The sequence below is a fragment of the Phocoena phocoena genome, chromosome 3, assembly GCF_963924675.1.
Source record: "Phocoena phocoena chromosome 3, mPhoPho1.1, whole genome shotgun sequence".
In the NCBI taxonomy this organism is placed as follows: domain Eukaryota; kingdom Metazoa; phylum Chordata; class Mammalia; order Artiodactyla; family Phocoenidae; genus Phocoena; species Phocoena phocoena.
This window is the reverse complement of record NC_089221.1, coordinates 126,799,545-126,825,260: the sequence shown is the minus strand read 5'-3', so window position 1 is coordinate 126,825,260 and position 25,716 is coordinate 126,799,545. Positions and strand designations below refer to the sequence as shown.

The 25,716-nt window shown below is 42.8% G+C and overlaps 1 protein-coding gene across 2 annotated transcripts in view; it reads left to right on the top strand.

Annotated features, from left to right (window-relative positions):
• The first annotated feature begins 2,335 nt into the window (after window positions 1-2,335).
• PDE6A (phosphodiesterase 6A) overlaps window positions 2,336-25,716 on the top strand; it is a 69,445-nt gene continuing 46,064 nt past the window's right edge. The window contains exons 1-6 of one of the 2 annotated variants that reach the window (XM_065874680.1): window positions 2,336-2,378; window positions 2,425-2,945; window positions 10,774-10,926; window positions 11,556-11,645; window positions 13,351-13,491; window positions 23,804-23,878. In XM_065874680.1, coding sequence (XP_065730752.1) covers window positions 2,472-2,945; window positions 10,774-10,926; window positions 11,556-11,645; window positions 13,351-13,491; window positions 23,804-23,878 — 933 coding nt within the window. In that variant the 5' untranslated portion in view covers window positions 2,336-2,378; window positions 2,425-2,471. Of the gene's footprint in view, window positions 2,379-2,424; window positions 2,946-10,773; window positions 10,927-11,555; window positions 11,646-13,350; window positions 13,492-23,803; window positions 23,879-25,716 lie in introns of those variants that run through there. The other variant, XM_065874681.1, reaches the window with a different exon arrangement.

Sequence of the window (25,716 nt, the reverse complement as noted above, 5' to 3'; positions counted from 1 at the left end):
AATTCATTACCTTGTCTACTGACTGAAATGCTAATCTCTTCTGGAAACACCCTCAATGACAAACCCAGAAGTAATGTTTTACCAGCTATCTGGGCATCCCTTAGCCCGGTTGACACATAAAATGAACCATCACAAACTTAATTTAAAAACATTACTAAGGAGCTTCCCTGGTGGCGCAGTGGTTGAGAGTCCGCCTGCCGATGCAGCGGATACCGGTTCGTGCCCCGTTCCGGGAAGATCCCACATGCTGCAGAGCGGCTGGGCCTGTGAGCCATGGCCGCTGAGCCTGCGCATCTGGAGCCTGTGCTCCGCAGCGGGAGAGACCACAACAGTGAGAGGCCCGCGTACCGCAAAAAAAAAAAAAAAAAAAAATTATTAAGCATCAAGAATTATGCCAGGCAGCCTTGCATAAGCCTCGGGAATCATCCCTGAGAGGTGTCTGCCCTCACTGGAGCTCACAGTATAGACGAGAAGACATATAATAAGCAAGGAAACAAAAAACAAGCAAAATACATTTTAATAGTAATAAGGGAAATAAATGGATGACATGACAGGCAGGAATTGGGGAGGGGGTGGTTGAGATAAGACAACTTCGGATGACTAGCATGAGCTGAGACCTTGATGCTGAGGAGCTGGCGAGCTGGGGAAGTGCATTCCAGACAGAGGGCTCACGTTAGTTACGGCGGGTGTGTTTGGAAAAGTTGCTGCCGTGGTCCGCCAGACCAAGGAGTCACCTGCGTACACAGTGCTGAATGGGCACGGTATATTTATTACACTCTACAATAACGGAAGTAATCTACTTTCCACTGAAGTTCATTTACACAGTTCAAAGTGCCAGCCACAGTCTACGATCCTACATTCTGCAGTGTTTACAACAGAGACATGCCAGGCTTTCACATATATATCCATAGTAACTAAAATGTATCTCATCCAGGAAGAAAGTGCTCTTCTCTTCCTGCCCTAGTGGGTTCGGAGAGACACTCCAATGAGGATTCTGGTATTTTGAGATTCACTGGAGCTGATAACATCCATACTATTGTGTGCATTTCTGACTGACAACCCAAGAAGGTACAGATTGTCGCGAGAAAAAAGCACCTTAAAATGTCAAAAGAAAGATCAGGGGGTTGAAGGAAAATAGATTAGAAAGTTAAGCCTCTATGGAAAGGAGAGAAATGAAAATGTTAACTAAAGCTTACCTCTGAGTGGCAGGATTATGGGTGACTTTAACGGACTTCTTTCTGTATTTTCTACAGTAAACATGTATTTTGTAGTAGAAGAAAAAACTATGAAAGGTGTTGTTTTTATTTTATTTTTAATTTTTTTAATTTTTTATTTTTTAAAGGGAACTTTGTTTTTTATTTATTTAGTTATTTAGTTAGTTACTTAGTTGGTTAGTTATGGCTGTGTTGGGTCTTCACTACTGTGCAAGCTTTCTCTAGTTGTGGCGAGCAGGGGCTACTCTTCATTGCGGTGCACGGGCTACTCATTGTGGTGGCTTCTCTTGTTGCGGAGCACGGGCTCTAGGCACACGGGCTTCAGTAGCTGTGGCATGAGGGCTCAGTAGTTGTGGCTCACGGGCTCTAGAGCGCAGGCTCAGTAGTTGTGGCACACGGGCTTAGCTGCTCCATGGCATGTGGGATCTTCCCAGACCAGAGCTCAAACCTGTGTCCCCTGCATTGGCAGGCAGAATCTTAACCACTGCCCCACCAGGGAAGCCCGAAAGGTGTTGTTTTTATAAAGGTCCTTCAAATTCTGAAATCAGAGAATTGTTGAAATCTAAAACTGGGATAGGCTATGATGTGGAGATTGTGAAATCAGGGCCCATAATGTACCCAAGGGAAGCAGGCTGAGTGGTGAGCATTCAGGGTGAAGCCCTGTACTGGTGAGGCCCTGGGGAAGGGGCTGCAGAAGAGTGGGGCCAGAGGACAGGAGGTGGGTAGGCAGTCCCTCTCAGCTCTAGCCATTCCTGCCACGGAGGAATTGGACACGGAATTGACTCTCCAAGAGAAGCCGAACGGATCTCTTAAACAGTAAATGTAGGCTTCCATGTCGAATGTTGAAGAAAAATACCATACGGGGCAGAGAAAGCATGTCTATAACACTCTGACGTCTTGTGCTGCCAGTTTGCAGCCTCTGTTTCAGTGCTTTCTTTTAGTTGAGCCTACCTCCTGCCCTGTGCAGAAACCTCTTCTGTTAGAAGACCAAGGTGAAAAGAAAGCTCTCACCTTCTCCCATCTGGGGCCCAGAAGCATATGGAACACCCTGATCCTCATAATCCTTGTTCTGAGGAAATATTAATGATTTAATCTCCCAAGCTCACTCTCTCTCCTCTGCAGCCACACCAGTGAGATTCACAGGTAAGACCCAGAGAAGTCTGGGCTGGAGCAGAACGCATCCTGACTCAGTTTTGTCACAAAAAAAGAGGCCAGCCTCAGCCCCCTCCACAGAAATAGGCAGTAGAATTCCCAGCCATGGGCGAGGTGACGGCAGAGGAGGTGGAGAAGTTCCTGGACTCCAATGTCGGCTTTGCGAAGAAGTACTACAACCTCCGCTATCGGGCCAAGGTCATCTCGGACCTCCTGGGGCCCAGGGAGGCAGCCGTGGACTTCAGCAACTACCACTCGCTGAGCAGCGTGGAGGAGAGTGAAATCATCTTCGACCTCCTGCGGGACTTTCAGGAGAATTTGCAGGCCGAGAAATGCATCTTCAACGTCATGAAGAAGCTGTGTTTCCTCCTGCAGGCAGACCGCATGAGCCTGTTCATGTACAGGGCCCGAAATGGCATTGCTGAGCTGGCCACCCGGCTCTTCAATGTCCACAAGGATGCTGTCCTCGAGGAGTGCCTGGTGGTGCCCGACTCAGAGATCGTGTTCCCCCTGGACATGGGAGTGGTGGGCCACGTCGCGCTCTCTAAAAAGATCGTGAACGTCCCCAACACAGAGGAGGTAACCTCTTCCCCGTGAGAGGGAGGGCAGGGAGGCATTATTCCATGGGGTTCTGGGGTGCAAGTGGGATGGGGAGCTGCTAGCCAACAAGACTGGGCTGGTGACAACTTGGCACTTTTCTTTCTTTTTTTTACTTGTTTACTGATAACTTTCTATTTTGAAAAAAATAATCAAATTTAGAAGAGTTCAAAAATAGTACCAAGAAATGTATACCTTTCATCCAAATTCACCAACTGTTCACAACTTACCACATTTGCTTTATGTCTCCATTTTTTCCCGACCCATTCGGGAGTCAACATATCCTTTTAATCACAGGTACTTGGCTGTGTATTTCCAGAACAAGGACATTTCTATTATATCCAAAGCACAATGATCAAATTCAGGAAGTGTGACACTGATACAATACTATTATCTAATAAACAGTCCGTATTCAGTTTTTGCCAATCATCTCAATGATACCCACATAGCACTGTCTCTAAATAGTCTCCTCCAATCTGAAACAGTTTCTTGATCTATCTTTGTTTTCCATGATGCTTATGTTTTTGAAGGGTGCGGGCCGACTATTCTGGAGAAATGTCCCTCCATTTGGGCTTGTCTGAAGTGTCTTCATGTTTAGATTCAGGCTATGCATTTCTGGCAGGTATATCATAGAGGGGATGTTGTGTTTTTCTTCATGCTTTGCATCGAGGGATATAGGATGGCAGTCTGTCTCATCATGGAAACGTCAAGTTGACCACTTGGTTAAGCACTTGGCTCTGTCTTCTAAGAGTCCAGTGTTCGGTGGGATTCTCCTGGCAGCTCTGACAAAGACTTCTTTGATCACTGAGAGCAAATCACTTAATGCAGTTCTCCCCATAGCCCTCTGCCAGGGTCAATTCCTACTCATCCTTCAGATCTCAGCTTAAATTCACTTCCTCAGGGAGACCCTCCCAGGTCCCTTTGTTAGTTTCCTTCCTAAAACTATCTATCACAATAAACCCTGGAGGCCAGGGACCATGCCTGCCTTATTCTTCACTTTATCCCAGGACCCAGCAAATATCTGGGACAAAGCAGATGCTCAGTAAACACTTGGCGAAGAGACTCACAATCAAGTAATTATGCAATAATCCCTTTAACACCTGGGCCTTTGTGGGAAATGGTTTTCTCTGAAGCACACTGGGCTGGATCTCCCATGGGGCTCATCTCTCCTTGACCCTCCAGGGGTAAGGGTAAATGTTCTGCACCCAGGGGGCTTCCCTGAGGACTCATCCAACTGGATTGGAGTCTGTTTTCCCTTCGATTCTCTCTAGACTTTAACTGTAGCCAACGTGGGTTGTCACAGTCTTATAACTGATTATCCCTGTTTTACAGATGATGAAACTGAAATCCAGAAAAGTTAAGTAACTTTTTCTCCGAGTCACAGAGAGAGAAAGTGGCAGAGCAGGGATTTGAATTCAGGCACTCTGGCTGGTGCCCTCACCCTTCACTGCTTTGCTGTTCTATACCTCCTCATTATCTAAAATACGAGGGCGTTAAACAAAGTGCCGTTTACAACAGGTCATTTCAAATTGCATGGCAGAAAGTTAAGATGTTAAGCTTTGAGGTCAGATCTGGGTGCGTATCAAGACTCAGCCACTTTCTAAGAACATGGCCTTGGCAAATTGTTTAGCCTGTTTGGGCTCACTTCCTAATTTATAAAACGGAGGGAGAAACCTAGTTTCTCTAAGTGTTGTTGTAGGATCAAATGAGGGAATTATTCCTCATCTAGCAAAGTTCTTGGCACATAGTAATGGCTTTTACTGGCAGCTCGTCCTCCTTGTTAATATTATTACTATTTTGTTGTTGCTGTTAAGGGTCTATTTACTCTAAGGGATGAATGCTGTACCAGGTCTGCGTGGGATTTGGAGAAGAATCCAGTCCTGCCCTTCTGGAGCTTTCAGTTTAGATTCTATTTGTGGGGAAAACAGAGAACAGAGGTGCCGAAAGCTTCTATGGACTCTGGTGTTGAGGGATTGAGGATTTAGGAAGGTTCTCTAATTCTGAAATAGCCCTAAGAGTTTGCTGAGCCCTGCGCTAAGGAACAGCTTGCTGTTTCCTGTTCAGCCCTGAAGTTCACTCTGGACGTGATGGCTGTGCTTCCCCAGAAGATTTCTGGACATGCAGCCCCCTTGGTGGGTGCCCTCAGGCTTGGAATGAAGTCAGTCCAGGTCAGCAAGCCTGTGTCCTCCACACGTGCATGTGTTCTTCCTTGAGATATCGTACTTTATTTGGGCCTTTGGATAGAAACTGGGAGTTGGATGGAGAAGAGGCAGGAACATGGTGTAGACTGGGGTCTGGGTCATCCCTGAACCACCAACAAGTGATACTCTTAGCCTTTAGCTCCACCCCCGCCCTCCAAAACCTGGGACATGCTTACAATCACTGAATTTTAAAAATGTGAAACCATGAACGGAGTTTCCCAGGGTTGGAATGTGGCTCCCATGCCCTAGCACATTCCTACTTATCCTTGGGATCTCCTCAGGGAGACTTGTCATTAGGGCTGCCAGATAAAATATAATATGCCCAGTTAAATTTGAATTTTAGATAAGCAAAGAGTACTATTTCAGTATGTGTTTTGTGCCGTCTCAAACTGCCAATAATCAATGTTGTGGTTGGACAAGGCCTTGTGGTTCTTATGATGAATGCAAGATACCCTTCAGCACTAACCATCAGGAAACTTTGAAAAAATAAAGGTTTATTACTTACAAGACCTGGAAATTACATAGCACACCTGGGGCCACACAGGGAGGTCTCAGGTAGAGTGGGGTCCAGCCTAGGGTTTTTCTTTTTCTTTTGCGGTACGCGGGCCTCTCACTGTTGTGGCCTCTCCCATTGCGGAGCACAGGCTCCGGACGCGCAGGCTCAGCGGCCATGGCTCACGGACCCAGCCGCTCCGTGGCATGTGGGATCTTCCCGGACCGGGGCATGAACCCTTGTCCCCTGCATCAGCAGGCGGACTCTCAACCACTGCGCCACCAGGGAAGCCTAAGGTTTTTATGGCGGTCGAGGGTAGGGGCATAGGCTTCCACAGGCTCACTTTTTATTAGTTAATTTAAAACATAAGAGCAGAAATTTAAATCATGGTAAGAGAAATTAGAAAACAAAAAGTGGCCCCAAATGATCAGTTATTGAGATCAACCAAGATCTTCAAAACAAAGGAGCCTCAGTGGGAGGAGGTAGCCTGGCTCTTTATCTGTGTGTGGCTGACAGCAGCAGTGTGTTTATTTGAGATAGCCAAATAGCCATCTTTGAGGTGGATGTCTCAGCAATGAAAGCCTAAGTCATGCACTTAAATTACAAAAGTGAAAACAAACAAAAAACTACAAAAAGTGTCAAGCTCACACTACCGTACACCCTCTGCAATATTTACGATATACTAAAAAATTACTTACCTGAAATTCAAATTGAATTAGTCATCCTGTGTTTATCTGCTAAATCTGGCAACCCTACTTGCCATTCAGTATTTGTTTATTTATTCTTTACCCTTTCTCCTTAGGAAAGCCCATAAGGCCTGTTTGTTCCTGTGCGTCTTATTTACCACTGGTGCCCAGACCTAGTCCAGTGCCTGGGACAGAGTGGGTACTCATTACAGTTTATTTATTGAGTGAATGAATAAATGATGGCCCTGTCCCAGTGATATTGTGATTTATAAAAAGAAATATTTATTTGGTCTTTGTCCTGGTTCCTGGCACAGAACTGATCCTTGTAATTTCCTGAGTGTTAGAACCACCTGACACCGAGCTCCTAAATCCCTTGGAATTTCCTAGGTGGTCAGTGGTCTTTTGTTCTAATGTGGGGACTCTTGGTGGGCTCCTGGATGGGGGCCGGTCATGAGAAAGATAAAGGCGTGATTAGACACTTGGAACTTTTAGCCCATCCCCTATTCTCTTAAGAGGGGAGAGGGGCTGGAAATGGAGTTAATAATCTATCATGCCTTTGTGATGAAACAGCCATAAACATCCGTAAAAGTACAGGGTTCACAGAGCTTCTGGATTGGTGAACACACGCATGTGCTGGGAGGGTGGCGCATACCCCAACTCCAGGGGGACAGAAGCTCCTGCACACAGGACCCTTCTGGATTTCACCTTATGTGTCTCTTCATCGGACTGTTCACCTCTACCCTTATTATACAATAAACCTGTAAATGCAAATACTTCCCTGAGATCTACGAGCTGTTCTAGCAAGTTATCAAACCCAAGGAGGAACCTCGATTTATAGTCAGGCAGGCAGAAGTATAGATGGCAACCTGTGACTTGTATTTGGTATCTGAAGTGGGGGCAGTCTTCTGAGACTGAACCCTTTCACTGGTAGGTTCTGATTCTCCAGGTGAACAGCGTCAGAACTGAACTGAATTGTTGGATACCCAACTAGTGTCAGAGAATTGGCCAGTGTGGGAAAAAACACCTACGCATCTAGTTTGAGAAGTGTTGTGAGCGTGGCAGTAGTGTGAGAGTAAAGGAGAACAATGAGCTTTTTCTAGACACTGACAAATCGCACTTCTGAAGACTGAACCTGAAAACACTGCCATTTCCAGAGAATCTTACATCTGTTGTCTTGCGCTCCTTCCCTCACTGTGACACCTGGAACCCAGCATGCCAGGCCGGAAAGAAACCTCGAGGAGGACCTGGTCCAACACTCCAATTTTACCAAAAGGAAAATTGAGGCTCAGAGAGGTTTCTGCTACTGACAGTTTACTGACTGGCTCATGAAGCCACTCAGAGAACAAGTCCCTCCCTCCTGGGGCCCCAGGACATCACCCATCTGGTGGGGGCCTCCTTCACACTATGGTTTGAATTGTGAGTGCATGTTTTACATGATGTCCCACTGTACAGTGATAACCCATTGATAACTCACCTTTCTTACTGATCTTGGCATATCCAACGCCTCTCACAGAGCCAGTGCTCAGTAAATATAAGGAAATGAATGAATCAATCCAGGAATGAATCAATCAGCGTATCAATGAACAAATTAATGAATGAATGCAGTGGCTGTGCCATTTACCAGCAGGAGAATAATTGTCTATAAAAACAGGGAAGGAGAGAATTCTGTGTGACAGGGCAGATGTGAGAGTTAATGAATTGTCTGGCTCTGGGCCAAGTACATCATTATTATCCAATAAATAGATGTCATCATGGGATGCAACAGAGCTTGGCACTGCGAATGTCTGAAAAGAGGAACTGGGGTTTCCAGGAATGAGAAGCAGTCTTGCATTACATTGGAATAAAATCTAAGCTCTTTACAGTGGCCTCCAAGGCCCTGTCAGATAAGGCCTCTGCCCATCTCTCTGACTTCCTTACCCTCCAATCTCCCTCACTACACTGGTGTTCTTCCTGTTTTTCAGATCAGCCAACTCACTGCCCCCTCCCGGCCTTTGCATTCTCTGTGGTCTCTGCTTGGAATGCATTTCACCTGCCTGGCTCCTCTGAGCCTTCAGCTCTCCGCTTACCTCTTGGAGAAGCGTCCCTACCCACCATGACTGACCAAAGCAGCTTCAATCTGCCACCACTTCCATCACTGTCTATAGCATCATCCAGTTTCTCTCCTTCAAAGCAGCTGTTTACTTGCTTTTTGTCTGCCCACCCCATTTGAATGGAAGCTTCTCTAGGGAACATCCACCCCTCTTGTTCACTGCCTACCCTGAGGGTCTAGAACAGTGCCTAGCATACAATAGAAGGCACTCTGTTAATGCTAACTGAATGAATGAACAACTTTGGGCTTTCCTTAGCTCGACTTCTGATTCCTGGGCTTTAAAATGAACAGTTTGAGCTAAATTGTTTCTAAGGCCCCTCCGTCTCTGATAAGCTGAGGTTCTATGACACGGTTGTTTAGAACACTGTATATGCTGAAAATATAAGGATGACAATGACTATGCAAACACCAGTCAGTTGGCAGCTGTACTATTTGTGAGAAAGTTCCAGGGCCGAGAACTCAGTGGGAGAGAAGGTACTGGTGGATTTAGTAGTATCTGCCTCAGATGAGGGTAAGGCCCAAGTACTGTTTTCCTTGACGGAAGTGAATATTGCAAGACTGAACTGACTTCATGAAATGAATCTGAGCATGCCCCACTCAGGCCTGTGTTTAGGGATTCATCAGTGTCCTTAGAGAGCGTCGTGGAAAACCCCTGTGGCTAATGCCTCTTTAGAGATTTTGCTTAATCCTTGAACACTAATTCAAGTAGAGCACTACAGGCTTCTCTTAATTCCTTTACCCTTCACCTGGTTTGAGACAGCTTCCTTGACAATAGTGCCTTGTTTATTTAACCCCACTCCAACCGGAAGAAATTAACAGAGGCAGAGCACCACACTCTGAACTTCTACATCGTGGAAAAAACACCGCACACCCGGTTCTAGCAAAGCTCTGTGAATTGGCTCTATGAAATACATTTCCCTTCTCAGAACAGCATGAACTGTACATGTCTGGGCTGGCTTGTGTCCAAGCAATGCTGACCGTTGGGAAACCTCACAGTGCTACCAGGAAACAGAAAGGTGGATTCTTTGGGATTTAAGACAATTCGGGTTCTGTCTCCCCTTTCTGACCACCTGGACTGCAACGCCCTGTACTGGCCTCCATATTTGCCTTCAGGGTGAGGTGTGGGAGGTGTGTGCTCCTCTGAATTTCCACGGCTTTGAGCCAACACTTACGTCCTGCATTACTAGTACTGATTTATCTGTGTGCTGGCCTGAATCTTAGTCTTCTCTGTATCCCTAGCGCTTAGCCTAAGTCCTGACACAAAGTGGGACTTCCATTAAGATTTGTGAAATGGGGGGCTTCCCGGGTGGCTCAGTGGTTAAGAATCTTCCCGCCAATGCCGGGGACATGAGTTCGAGCCCTGGTCCGGGAAGATTCCACATGCCGCGGAGCAACTAAGCCCGTGTGCCACAACTACTGAGCCTGCGCTCTAGAGCCCGCGAGCCACAACTACTGAGCCCACGTGTTACAACTACTGAGCCCGCGAGCCACAACTACCAAGCCACCGCAATGAGAAGCCCACGCACCGCAACAAAGAGTAGCCCCCGCTCACAACTAGAGAAAGGCCGCGCGCAGCAACGAAGACCCAATGCAGCCAAGAAAAGAAAAAAAAAAAGATTTGTGAAATGGGGATATCCATTGGACTGGCTGTGTGGTGCTAGAACTGGATTGGAAAAAAAGCTGAAAGTAACAAACTATTTGGTTCAACCACCTAGACCCAGGTCTGCCCTTATCCAGCCTTCCCTGAAAGGCAGCAGAGCTGAGGGCAGGTTCTGGAATCACACACACAGACAAGTAGTAAGTAACGTTAACTTTCCTGAGTTTCAGTTTCCCCTGCTGTAAGATGGACTAACGGTCCCATCTCACAGGTTATCGGGAGGAATAAAGTGAGCTGATGCGGGCAAAGCGCCACACACAGTACCTGCTGGCTACTGTGATTATTATACTCACTAAGGTCTTTTCCGCGCTCAAGTTTCTACTTTGGGCTAAGCTGCCATCACCTCAGGAGAGCCTTCTCGAAACCTTCCTCCACAGATAAAGTCAACCCTCCACCCCCATCCTCGGGCCCCTACAGTGCTGTGCTCACATTTTCTCCACAGCCCTTAGTGGGTCGTATTTCAGACTTTCTTCTACTGGATTTTGGAGGCTTCCAGGGCAGAAATCATCTCTAATTGCCTTCCCCCGCTGAAGCGAAGTAGATGGAAATGTCTTCATGCTTTTGTCAACAAGAGAATGGGGAGGCCCCTTACCCTACCCCTACCATGGGCACCTGGGGCTCTGTGTTGTTTTACTGTCTTTGCTCTTCATCTGCCCACTCAGACTTGTCTCTGTCTTCCTTCAGGATGAGCATTTCTGTGACTTCGTGGACACCCTCACAGAGTATCAGACCAAGAATATCTTGGCTTCTCCCATAATGAATGGGAAGGACGTGGTGGCCATAATCATGGCTGTGAATAAAGTGGACGGGCCCCACTTCACCAAGAGAGATGAAGAGGTAAGAATGCTTTAGAAATTGCCGGGGTGGCCATGCTAGCACATTCTCCCAGCTCACAAATCCTCTGAACCTTGCTATTCGGCCTGGCCTCGGTTTCCCCATCTGTAACACAAAGAAGTTAGTAGTCTGATGCTCTGTGAGGAAGGCAGGGCAGGATAATCATTAAGATGTTGGACTTTGGAGCCAAGAACGTAGGGAAAATTGTTCTGGTTCTGCTAATATCTGTTTGACTTGGGCATGTTGCATAAATTTCTCTGAACCTCAGTTTTCTTATTTGTAAAATGGAGATGACTTTTTAGTATCTCTCATATAGAGTATCTATAGTATCTCTTGAGGTAGTTGTGATGAGCAAGTAAGATAACATATATCAGTGACTTATCACAGGGCCTGCGAACTCAATAAATAGCAGTTTTTCATGAATACACCCCTATTAACGTAGACATTCTACATTCTGTGAGTTTTGCCCTCTTATAATGCATCATTTTATGAGTCAGCTTCCATGATCCATCTGCTCAAACTGTCTCAGATGAAGCTTTGAAAATGTTCAGACTTATTTGCTGATGGTGGAAGTGGCCACAGGAGGAATTTCTCCTTCTCATCTGTTTCCCCTCATGCTGTTTGATTTTCAGATTCTTCTCAAGTACCTCAATTTTGCAAATATAATCATGAAGGTGTTCCACCTGAGTTACTTGCACAACTGTGAGACTCGGCGTGGCCAGGTAAAGGGCTTGGCTCATTGGAATGGACTGGATGTGCCCTTTTCCTGAAGCACTGATATGCTCAACTGGAAAGGCAGTGATAAAAGGGCCTGGGAACCATCATACTGTCTCTGCTCAGCACCTCTGGGGTTGATGAGGTAGTAGGTGTTTGTAAAGCTGTATCCCAGGTACATGTAAAAGTATGAGATTAGATCACTCCCTAACACCATACACAAAAACAAGCTCAAAATGGATTAAAGACCTAAATGTAAGGCCAGAAACTATCAAACTCTTAGAGGAAAACATAGGCAGGACACTCTATGACATAAATCACAGCAAGATCCTTTCTGACCCACCTCCTAGAGAAATGGAAATAAAAACAAAAATAAACAAATGGGACCTAATAAAACTTCAAAGCTTTTGCACAGCAAAGGAAACCATAAATAAGACCAAAAGACAACCCTCAGAATGGGAGAAAATATTTGCAAATGAAGCAACTGACAAAGGATTAATCTCCAAAATTTACAAGCAGCTCATGCAGCTCAATAACAAAAAAACAAACAACCCAATCCAAAAATGGGCAGAAGACCTAAACAGACATTTCTCCAAAGAAGATATACAGATTGCCAACAAACACATGAAAGAATGCTCGACATCACTAATCATTAGAGAAATGCAAATCAAAACTACAATGACGTATCACCTCACACCAGTCAGAATGGCCATCATCAAAAAATCTACAAACAATAAATGCTGGAGAGGGTGTGGAGAAAAGGGAACACTCTTGCACTGTTGGTGGGAATGTAAATTGATACAGCCACTGTGGAGAACAGTGTGGAGGTTCCTTAAAAAACTACAAATAGAACTACCATATGACCCAGCAATCCCACTACTGGGCATATACCCTGAGAAAACCATAATTCAAAGAGTCATGCACCAAAATGTTCATTGCAGCTCTATTTACAATAGCCTGGAGATGGAAACAACCTAAGTGTCCATCATCGGAAAAGACACAGACCTACTAGAGAATGGACTTGAGGATATGGGGAGGGGGAAGGGTAAGCTGTGACAAAGCGAGAGAGAAGCATGACATATATACACTACCAAACGTAAGGTAGATAGCTAGTGGGAAGCAGCCGCATAGCACAGGGAGATCAGCTCGGTGCTTTGTGATCGCCTGGAGGGGTGGGATAGGGAGGGTGGGAGGGAGGGAGACGCAAGAGGGAAGAGATATGGGAACATATGTATATATATAACTAATTCATTTTGTTGTAAAGCAGAAACTAACACACCATTGTAAAGCAATTATACTCCAATAAATATGTGGGAAAAAAAAAAAAGCTGTATCCCAGACTGATTGCATGAACAAGCTTTCAAGTCAGGCAGCTTGGATTTGAATCCCTGCTAAGCCATTTACTAGCTCTAAGAGCGAATCACTTAACCTCTCGGAGCTTCAGTCTCCCCATTTGAAAAATGGGGAAAATTATGGGATAATGTATGTAGGGCACTTGTGCTCAGCCAATGTTTGTTATTATCATTCTTATTAACAACCTAGGAGATAAAAGAAATGGGAAGAGTTGGACCCAGTAGAAGCTGCCCAGTTATTCACCTCTCCGAACCTCAGTTTCTCCATAAATAAAATGGGGACAATTATTGTATCTCTTGGTTATTGTGAGCCGCTGCTCTGTGCCTTAGAAACACTGACTATGTTTTTGTATTTTTTCAGATACTACTGTGGTCTGGGAGCAAAGTCTTTGAAGAACTTACGGACATTGAGAGGCAGTTCCACAAAGCCCTGTACACAGTCCGAGCCTTCCTCAACTGTGACAGATACTCCGTGGGGCTCTTGGACATGACCAAGCAGAAGGTGAGAAGACTTCAGGGGCAGACATTTCCAAGAACAGGTTAAATATATAGCAGGTGGAGCCCAGACTTCTATCACAAATTCAGTGCTCAGGGAAGAGTCTGCGAGGATGTGGATGGTTGTGAAAAGGTTTTCATAGGTCTTTTACACTGAGAAGAGGACTACCAACCTTTAAAGAGGAAAAGTCATTCTAGGGCACAGGGGAGTAAAAATAACCTGTATCTTCCCTAGTCTGTTGGAAAAAAATGAGTATGAGAGAAGAAGGCGTGATGAGGTGGTGAAGGTAGGTGATAAAGAAGTTTCCATGCAGGATGAAAGTCCAGAAAGAAGAAAGTTGCCAACTTCAGGAATTCTCAGAAAATGCACTCAAAGGTGGGCAGAAACCTTTCCTATGGCGTATGGAGCCCAAGGCTCAGCCAGGCAATTGAAGTGGATGCTTCTGCTTAGATCTGGTCCCTCAGAATGCTCTGGGGTCACGTTGGCTAAGGCGGCAGAGACTCAACTGGCCCCCAGTCATGTTCTTCAGCTAGCTTTTCCCAAACCAACTCTCCCATTGCTCTTTCTCTACCTGTCTCTGCCTCCTGGAGCGAATCATTTTCTGCCTTGGAGCAGAGTTCCAGAGTTATCTAGATATGTGATTTCCTCTCCCAAAGTCCCAAGATCCCCGTCGGTTTCATTTTGCGTGCTTTATCATGCTGTGTGTGGTACACAGCCCAGTGGAGACCCTCTAAGTATTTGGTCGAATGAATAAATGAATTGCAGAATCCGGGGTTGGAAAAGACCTTAGGTCTAGTCCAGAGGCTCCCAAATGTGACAGTAAATTAGAATCTTCTGAAGAACTGTTTAAAAATTGCTGGGCTAATCATCAAAAAGTCTACAAACAATAAATACTGGAGAGGGTGTGAAGAAAAGGGAACCCTCCTACACCATTGGTGGGAATGTAAATTGGTACAGCCACTATGGAGAAGAGTACGGAAGTTCCTCAGAAAACTAAAAATAAAATTACCATATGATCCAGCAAGCCCACTCCTGGGCATATATCTGGACAAAACTATAATTCAAAAAGATATATGCACCCCTATGTCCATAGCAGCAGTATTCGCAATAACCAAGACATGAAAGCAACCTAAATGTCCATTGACAGAAGAATGGATAAAGAAGATGTGGTACATATATACAATGGAATATTACTAAGCCATAAAAAAGAATGAAATAATGCCATTTGCAGCAACATGGATGGACCTAGAGATTATTATGCTAAGTGAAGTAAGTCAGACAAAGACAAATATCATATGATATCACTTATATGTGGAATCTAAAATAAAAATGACACAAATGAACTTATTTATGAAACAGAAACAGACTCACAGACTTCGAAAACAAACTTATGGGGCTTCCCTGGTGGCACGGTGGTTGAGAATCTGCCTGCCAATGCAGGGGACACGGGTTCGAGCCCTGGTCCGGGAAGATCTCATGTGCCGTGGAGCAACTGGGCCCGTGAGCCACAATTACTGAGCCTGTGCATCTGGAGCCTGCGCTCCGCAACAAGAGAGGCCGTGATAGTGAGAGGCCAGCGCACGGCGATGAAGAGTGGCCCCCGCTTGCCACAACTAGAGAAAGCCCTCGCACAGAAGCAAAGCCCCAACACAGCCAAAAGTAAATTAATTAATTAATTTAAAAAAACAACAAAAAAACAAACTTATGGTTACCAAAGGGGAAATGTGGAGAGGAGGGATAAATTAGGAGTTTGGGATTAACATATACACACTACTATATATAAAATAGATAATCAACAAGGACCTGTAGCACAGAGAAATCTACTCAATATTCTGTAATAACCTATATGGGAAAAGAATCTGAAAAAGGATTGATATATGTATATACATAATGGAATCACTTAGCTGTATACCTGAAATTAATACAACATTGTAAATCAACTATACTCCAATAGAAAATAAAAATTAAATTCAAAAAATAATAAATAGAAAATCTAACTAGACCTATAACAAATAAAGAGATCAAGTTAGTAATTTAAAGAAGACTTCCTACAAAGAAAAGCCCACAGCCACATATTTTCACGGATGAATTCCACCAAATATTCAAAGAAAAATTAATGCCAATCCTTCACAAACTCTTACAAAATAAAAGAGGATGGAACATTTCCCTACTCATTCTATGAGGCCAGTATTACCCTGATACCAAAGATATCACAAGAAAAAACCCTACAGACCAAAAACCCTACAGAATACAGATGCAAAAAATCTTCAACAAAATACTAGCAAAGTAAAACCCTGGTCACATATAAAAACCATGGTCAATTGATTTTCAACAAGGGTGGCAAGACCATTCAAAGGGGAAAGAATAGTCCTTTTAACAGATGGTGCTGGAACAACTGGATATCCACATGCTAAAGAATGAATTTGGGGTCCTACTTCACATCATATACAAAAATTAATTCAAAATGGAGCACAAACCTTAAACTATAAAATCTCTTAGAAGAAAACATAGATGTAAATCTTTGTGGCCTTGGATTAGGCAACAGTTTCTTCGATATAACATCAAAAGCACTAGTAACCAAAGGAAAACCAGATAAATTGGGCTCCATCAAAATTTAAAACATTTGTGCTTGAAAGGACACTAATGAAGAAAGTGAAAAGACAATCCATAGAATAGGAGAAAATATTTGCAAATTGTATGTCTGATAAAGGTCTAGTATGTAGAATATAAAAAGAACTCTTAAAATTAGAAGTATGGACAGACTTAGAGAACGAACTTATGGCTACCAAGGGGGAAGGGTGGGGAGAAGGGATAGTTAGGGAGTTTGAGATAGACGTGTACACACTGCTGTCTTTAAAATGGACAACCAGGTAGGTCTCTGCCGGGGACATGGGGAAAGTGAGGGGTCTGCAGGCCTGGCTGCACCAGGCTACCGTGAGGCCCACAGTGGAGGCCACGCCTGGCCCCAGGCCCCCCACATGGGAGGCAGCCCCTCTGCAGGCCTCGGCTGGCAGAGTCGGGGGGACAGAGTGGCATGAATGCCAATGTCTTTGCTGGGACCACAAAAGACCCCAGTGCCTTGGTGCTGAAGATGGGCATGGACGCAAGGGGCATCACCTCCATCAGGAGAGGTGCCGAGGCCAAGGCTGTTTTGCCCAAGAAGGAGAAGCTGAAGCTGAGGTGTAAGAGGTGGCTGTAGAGGGATGCAGTTTCAATCCCTGGTCTGGGAACTAATCCCATATGCAGCGGGGCAACTAAGCCTACGCGCTGCAAATACTGAGCCTGCGCGCTCTGTGCCACAACCAGAGAGAAGCCCGTGCACCACAACGAAGAGCCCACGTGCCGCAAGAAAGAGCCAGCGCAGCCAAAATAAAATTTAAAAAAATAAATAAAATAAAATAAAATGGATAACCAACAAGGACCTACTGTATAGCACAGGGAACTCTGCTCAACGTTAAGTGGCAGCCTGGCTGAGTCACTCTGCTGTACACCTGAAACTATCACAACATTGTTAATTGGCTATAATATAAAATAAAAAGTTAAAAAAAAATTAGGAGTATGGGATTAACAGATACGAATTACTATACGTAAAATAGATGAGCAACAAGGATTTACTGTATAGCACAGGGAACTATACTCAACATCTTGTGATAACCTATAATGGAAAAAAATATATATATAACAATCACTGCTGCACACCTGAAACTAACACAAAATTGTAAATCCACTCTACTTCAATTTTTTTTTAAGTTTGATGTTTTGCTCATGAAGGAAAAAAAAAAACCTCCTACAACTCAACAATAAAAAGATAACCCAATTTAAAAAAATAAAGTAAAATGAAATAAATAAACATTGCTGGGTTACACGATAGTCTGCCTTTTTTACATAATGTTCTGTGAACATAATTTTTATCCGTACGTGTGGATTCTTTTAAGACAACATACATACACATAACATACACACAGAAAAGAGCGCTAATTACAGGAGAATAGTTCGATGAATTACCACAGAATGAACATCCCACTGAACTACCACCAAGATCAAGAAATAGAACATAACTGACCCCTTTCCAGTAACTCCCACCCCTTCCTCCCTAAAGGTAACCACTATCTGACCTTTAAAGCCATGTTAGTTTTGCCTATCTTTGAAGTTCATATAAATGGAATCATATAAATACATACTGTTTTGCATCTGGCTTCTTTTGATCAACATTTCGGTTGTAAGATTCATTCTTATTGCTCCTCATAGCATTAGTTCATTAATTTTCATTCTTGTGGAATATTCCATTATATGAATAATCTGCAAGGTATTTATTTATTCTACTGTTGATGGACATTTGCATTTTCAAGTTTGGGCTTTTATGAATATTGCTATTATGAACACTCTAGTACATATTTTTTGGTACACAGTTGGACCCATTTCCCATTTCAGTTAGGTATTTACCTGGGAGTAGAAATTCTGGGTAATAGCTTTTTTTTTTTTTTTTTTAAATATTTATTTATTCATGGCAACGTCAGGTCTTAGTTGCAGCATGCAGGATCTTTCCTTGTGGTGCACGGGCTTCTCTCTAGTTGTGGTGCATGGGCTCCAGAGCACATGGGCTCGGTAGTTTGCGACGCACAGGCTCTCTAGTTGAGGTGCGCGGTCTCAGTAGCTGTGGCACACGGGCTTAGTTGCCCCGTGGCATGGGGGATCTCAGTTCCCTGACCAGGGATCGAACCTGCGTCCCCTGCATTGGAAGGCAGACTGTCAACCACTGGACCACCAGGGAAGTCCCTAGCTTTTTTTTTAATTGAAGTACAGTTGATGTACAATATTATATAAGTTACTGGTGTACAATATAGTGATTCACAATTGTTAAAGGTAAGAATTACCTTTAATATTACTCTTCTGGGTAATAGTTTTGATATTGCCAATCTGATTTTCAAAATTATTGTACCATTTTACCCTCCCACCAGCAATGTAGGGGGTGTCCTCACTAACACTTGGTATTGCCATCTTACTAATTTAGCCACTTTGGTGGGTGTGTGGTGTTATCTCTTTGGGTATTAACATGTGTCACCTAATGACCAGGAAGATTTATGTTTATTGACCATTTGGATACCTTTTGTGAAGTGCCTGTTCAAGTCTTTTCCCCATTTTTTAAATTCTATTGTATGTTTTTATCTTACTTATTTGTCAGAGTTCTTAACAAATTCTGGATATGGGTCCTCTGTTGAATGCAACATTGCAAATATCTTCTCCCATACTGTGCCCTCATTAACTCATGTAAGTTTTAAATTATCATGTAGCCCAATTTATCAATCTTTTCCTTTATTGGTTTTTATGCCCTATTTAAGAAATCTTTCCTGGCCCCAAGGTGATAAAGATATTCACCTATGTTAACTTCTAAAAGCCTTATTGTTTGAACTTTCACATACAGCTCTACAATCTACCTGACAATTCTAAAATGTATAGCATGAAGTAGTGTCAATATTAATTTTTCCCATACAGATATCCAATTGACCAGTACTTGAAAAGACCATCCTTCTCCCCCACTGTTCTACTGAAAAGACCATCTTTCTCTATCATACCTCTATCATCAATCAAGTGTCCATATATTGGGTCTGTTTCTGGACTCTCTATTTTGTTCCCTTGGTATATTTATCTATTCTTCTGCAATACCATACTGTCTTAATTATAGTAGCTCTATAAAATATCTTGATATGCAGTGGTAAAACACCTCTAAGTTTGTCATTATATACTAGAGTTTTTCATCATGTTTTATGTCTCTTACACTCCTTTCTGTATTTCCCACCCTTTTATATTTTTGTTTTTTAGTTTGAATATTTCTTCTGATCTATCCATGAATCTTCAGTTGTGTCTAATTGGCTGTTAAAACTATCTATTGAGTTCTTAATTTCAGGTATTTTTCAATTTTAGAATTTCCATTTCATCTTTCTTGAGGTTTCCAGTGCTCTTCTAAAATTCTCTATTCTGTATCTGATTTCTTGGACATAATCAGTTATTTTAGAGTCTGGGTCTGAGAGCTATAATATCTGTAGATATATTCTATGGCTGTCTTTCTATAGTCTGTTTTATCTCTTGATTTTTCAGTTAATCCTTATCTTGTACATGACTATTTATTTTTGTTTGAACATTAGAGACATGTATAAAACATTTTAGAGATGATTTGAAACTCTGGGCAATGTTATGTTCCTCCAAAGGGGATTTATGTTACTTCTGGCTAGAGGTTGAGATAAAGGCAGAGCATCTGACTCCAATCAGGGACTGAGCTGATTTGAAGCTGGTCTTCAGTTTTTGCAAGGGATGTTCTGTTTCTGATTCACTTTTACTCCTAGGGTATAAACCTTTAAGAAGGGCCAGCTGAAACCTGGGTTGATTTCAAGGGTCCCTCCTCCTTGGCAGGCCCTGAATTCCAGTTTTATCCCACTAACCCAGTAAGTCTGTGCAGCTTCCCAGCTGCTCCACAGCATCTTTGGTATCAGCAAGGCGATCAAGAGGAAAAGCTGAATCAGACATTAGGCTCACATCTCTGGGCTTCCCTTCTCTGTGGAATCTTGGCCCATCAAGTCCTTGCTGCCTTGCTAGCTCTATGATTCCTTCAAACAGATGTTTATATACACATATGCACACATACACATATACAGTCCAGATTTCATAATAATTCTCAGTTGGAGGACTGGTCTGAAACAAACTGGCCACCATTAATAGGAGTAGAAATCCTCTTTCTTTGTTCTTTAGTCCACATAGATTTACCTCATTCTTCTAAATAGTATGGATATACCATAATTAATTTATCCTTTCCCCTATTTCTGGGCATTTAAATCATTTCTAAATAGTCTTGCAATTAAAGACAATGCTACAATGAACAACCTTGGAGTTAAATTCCTGCACACTTGACAGAGACTATCTATAGGACAAAGCTGTGGAAGTACATTACTAAGAAAAAATTTTTATTTTGCTTTCCCAAAATTTTCCCTCTAAAGGCTAAATCATTTTATACTCTCACTCGCACTGCATGAGAATTCCATTTCTCCAAACTCCTGCCAATTTTGTATATCATAAATCTTTTTATTTTTCCTACTTAAATGGGCAAAAAATGTTATTGGTTTTTTCTAACTGTTTTTTCACTGATTACCAAGTGAGGATAAATACATTTATATGTTTATTTGTGAGTTAACTTTTTTTCTTCCGTATATTGCCCAGATTTTTCTGGGCAATATATGCCCATTTTTCCACCTTTAAAATTGAATTCTTTGTCTATTTCTTATTAAAATATAGGAGTGCTTTATCCGTGATAAAGACTATATCTCTGTCACATAGGCTGCAACGATATTTTCCCTTTCTATGGATTATATTTTAACTTTGTTTATGACATCTTTCATCATACAGAAGATTTAAATTTTCTTTTATGGCTTCTGCCTTTTGAATTTTGTTTAAAAAAGACTTCCTCAATCTTAATGTTATAGTCTGAAATAATCTGATGTGTTTTGATTAATATATCTTCATCTTTCACTCATCTTTTGAAATTATCAATATGTTATGGTATAAGGTAGGGATAAATTTTGTGCCCCCCTCATAATTCCCCATTTAAAGAACAATCTACCCTTTCTCCACTGTTTTGAAATGCCACCATTTTGATATGCCATTTTACCATATAACAGATTTCCATATACTTATGGGTTTATTATTCTGATTTTTGCCTTTAAAATAGCTCTCTAAGTGATTCTGGTGCAGTTGGGCCTTATACTGATTTTAGGGAACCTCTGGTACTAGTCCAACTGTCCATTTGATTTTTGTAAATTCTTGAATCAAGTATTTTGCCAAATATGGCTAAATCCAGCAATAAGCACTTTTATACTCCTTCAGGAAGTAGCAAATGAATTCATACAAATGAATGGTTCTTTTTTTAATCAAAAGAATTTCTGAGTAGTTAAATTCAAAAGAAATTTGGAGGTGCAAACTGAGCACTATTTTAAGGTGTTCAGTTTGAACCTTAAAGGATCTGAACACAGCTCTGAGCTGCAGTGTTCTGCCCTCTGTTTCTTTTGAACTCCCCCTCAAAAGGGAAAGTCACATTTAAGCAAGAATATCCTGACTTAGTCATCCCCAATAGATGGAACAATCTAGCAATGAGAAGTGGGCTGGGCTGCCTATAATCATTCTAAGAACCTATGCTTCTCCACCTCCCCCGACACCACCCCACCCCAGGTAGCTAAGCTCTTATCTGAAGTATTGACATTATGAAAAAAGTCAATAAAGGTCACTGAATTGTACACTTAAACTGGGTGGATCATATGGTATATGAATTATATCTCAAAAAAGCTGTTTATAAATAAAAGAGAGAGAGAGATTGAGACAGAGGAAGGCAAGCATAAACATGCCCCATATTCCACCCAACCCTTTGTTGATAACATCTGCTTCTCCTTGGGACAATCTTCAGAATCACTCAGAGTTTGACCTTGACAGTGTCAGCCCCATGTCCTTCTCCTGGTCTCCTCTAACATTTGTGTTCTCCTTTTATTACTGTTTTGGTTCTTACCCCATCTACCTTATTAAAGTTACTAAAGTTACTTGAGGGCTTAATTCTCTCCTCCATGACATAGCAGATTCCTCCAGGGCATAAACTGTGCCTTGTCCATCTCTCTCTATCTAACAGCCAGCATGTTGTGGAGCTTAGGTAAGTCCCCAGTTCACATTTTCACCCAGAATTGAATTGCTTCCTGTTGTTGGTAGTCAAGAGAAGAGCCCAACCGGGCAGAAGGGTGAGGATGTGAAATCTGAATTTCATGTGGAGTCCCTTCTGCTTGTCCCCTGGATGATATCAGAACAAACCACCATGACAAACATGTTCAGACAAGAGAGAGAGGTCAAGAAGCATCCTGCCCACAATAACCCAGAGCTAGTGATCACGGTCCCTAAATACCAGCAGATAAATGAACAGAGAGGCACTGGAGGACAGAGGCCTCCTCCGCCAGGCCCAGATTTGGCCCAACACAAGCTGTGCAGCTGCGTGTGCGGTAGGAAAACCAGCGGAGAAGTAGCAAGGGAGCGCCTGCATGGCTTCCCAGGTTCTTCTCCTGGGGCTGTGTGACCATGCAGAGCCTTTGCCAACCCTTTTCTCTCGTCTCTCTGCCCCTGTCTTTGCCAGTTGTCTTACAGGTGTCATCCTTTCCTGTTGGAGCCCAGATATGGGTCTATCCATCCATATTTGGCACCATTGTTTGTCCTTTCTTTCTTATCTGGAAAAAAAATTTTTTCCCTATTACAAAAGCCATAAATTTTATTAGGGAATAATTGCTAAATAAAGTATAATCTCATTCCAATCCCCCAGAGAAAACCAGTTGTTAGTGCTTTGTTGTGAATTCTTTGACAGCATTTTCTATATAAACACTGGGGTCACATGATTTATCTATTTTTGTCAGCTCACATTTTTTACTCATCAGTGTATCGTGGACATCTTTTTAATCAATACCTACACAACTGTAACATCATTGTTACTAGACGTACCATAATTGATTTAATAAGTCCCCTCCTATTGGACACTTAGGTTTTTTCTGATTTTTCACTGCTATAAATGATACTGCAAGAAACATTGTTCCAGCTAAATGTTTGCTCACATGTTTAGCATGTATTAATACTTAAGGTAAATTTCTTAGCCATAGAGTCCCCATTTTCCCTCTCATGTCCCACAGCACAGGGAGTATGAGGGTGGTCCAACCTAACTCCCATTTCTTGGTTATTGATTAGATAGATCCAGTTCTTTTTTTTTTTCATTTTTATTTATTTTTTGGCTGCGTTAGATCTTTGTTGCTGCACGCAGGCTTTCTCTAGTTGTAGCGAGTGGGGGCTACTCTTCGCTGCAGTGCATGGGCTTCTCATAGCAGTGGCTTCTCTTGTTGTGAAGCACGGGCTCTAGGCACATGGGCTTCAGTAGTTGTGGCTCGCAGGCTCCAGAGCGCAGGCTCAGTAGTTGTGGTGCAGGGGCTTAGTTGCTCCACGGCATGTGGGATCTTCCCAGACCAGGGATAGAACCTGTGTCCCCTGCATTGGCAGGCAGATTCTTAACCACTGCACCACCAGGGAAGTCCCTAGACAGATCCAGTTCTGATGATATTGATATATCTCAAAGCACAGACATGACTGACATTCTCCAACTCGAGTGAATCTTGTAGCCCTTTCAACCTTTGGTTTCACTGAGCTCTGCCCATCTTCCAGATTTCAGTGATAGATGACTCATACAGGTAGTCTTTTTTTCTTAATCTTTTTCTGATCTACTTTCAAGACACATAATTATTGTTTTTCTTATTCCTAGGAATTTTTTGACGTGTGGCCAGTCCTGATGGGTGAGGCTCCACCCTACTCTGGTCCCAGGACTCCAGATGGAAGGGTAGGTCTCTCTCTAGCCTGTCCAATATGATCAAATGTTTAATGAAATGCAAACGAGTAAGGCACTGTAGGCCCTGCTGAAGTGTCTTTACCACTTCAGTATTTATCTTCTCTGGGTTGGGTTGTCTCCCTTGAAATTATGATAACTCCTCACAATTGCTCAAGCCCTGTAATTTGCAAGGTATTTTAATATCTCACTGGAGTTTCACAATAACCCGGTGGGACTGACAAAGGAGGAATAAATATGCTCATTCCATAGATGAGGAAAGAACTCCAGAAAGATCAAGCAACCTGCTCAAGGATCCACCCAGCAGGAAAACTGTAGACAATTAAAGCTACAAATAACCTTAAAATCTAATCTAAAATGTACAAATTGATAGCCAGAAGTCAATTCCAGCCAATAGGTAAATATGTTTGGCTACATACGTTTTTTTAGTTTTTCTTTGTTTTCACCTTAAAACAGTTTTGAATTGGCAGCTTAGCACTTAAAAATCAAGGTATTTCTGATAAACATCTAGATTCTCAGCTTCTTTTCAAAAGGTGGCAGATCAGTCAAAACTGGACCCACAGTCCTGCAGGGTAAGTTTGATTGGAGCTGAGTAGCGGCCACCTCCTTGCAATGTGTGGCCTGAACTCTCTAGTTTGCACAGTGCCCCCGACTCCCTCTTGTACACCCCTGGCCTCCTCCTCTCATTTATGTTTCTATCAGGTCTCTCTTGGCACTTCAGTTTGTGACCTCTGGTTTCCTACTATTGCTACATTTTAAAGATGAGGCACAAACGCTTTAGAGAAGCTGAAATGAAACGTGTGGGGATGTAACGATGCAGCAGGGTAAACAGACCTGGCACTTAAATGGCCTATAGAAGCTGTAGAATGACAGAATGACTTTAGCTGAGGCCACATACAATAGGTAAGCAGCAGAGTCGTGTCCTGAATTGAGTTTTAGTCCAGCGTTCTTTCCACAAAACCTTCCAGCCTGTCTGAAATGGTATGTCAATTTCTGCTAGGAGGCCTGATTCCCCCCAGCCAACACTAACCCTACCCAAAATAAAGATAAAGGACAGCGTGTGTATGTGTCTGTGTCCATGTGTGTGTGTGTGTGTGTGTGTGTGTGTGTGTGTGTGTGTGTGTGTGACAGACTTTATTTAATCTTAATTCAAACTCTAGGGATTTAGAATTAACACCCTGGCCTGTGAGCTTCATATACACACCAGAAAAGATTTCAACCTTGGAATCTAAACTGTCTGTTCTACTTTACCCAAAATGACCTTTATAACCTGGCATTGTCCAGTTTCAAACTACTCTTTTGCCCACACAATTTCATGATTTCATTTGGGAAGACTGAGTCTTCAAGGCTTACATCATGTGCTGCTGTCAGAAAGCTATTTGGGGACGTTTTTCCTTTTTAAGTACAGCTTTTTGTGTTGGCATAGCTGAGATGTTACTACTGAGCTTTTCATCTAATTCACATATGAGCTGGACTTGTTCCTAAAATTTAGAATTCTAGGAACTATATAGAAGAGCGATTACCATAGCTTTCAGACACCACCAACTTCAATTAATTTCAGTTTCCCAGGCTGCTTTAATATTCAGCTCTCTGAGTTGAGCCCTGAGGTCAGAGGTCACCTCCAATTCCAGGACAGCCAGAGAGCTATCAGGCTCTAACTTATCCTTTTGCCTACTAACATCACTCTCACACTTTATCTGCCACATTCACATTAGAAATACAATCTTCATCTGGATTTTGACCAATTAACCTCCCCAAATCTTGGTTCTGAAGTTCCTCCAAAGCAACTATACCTCACTTCATCTCCTCTTAAAAATAAAGCGTTGTGTGTG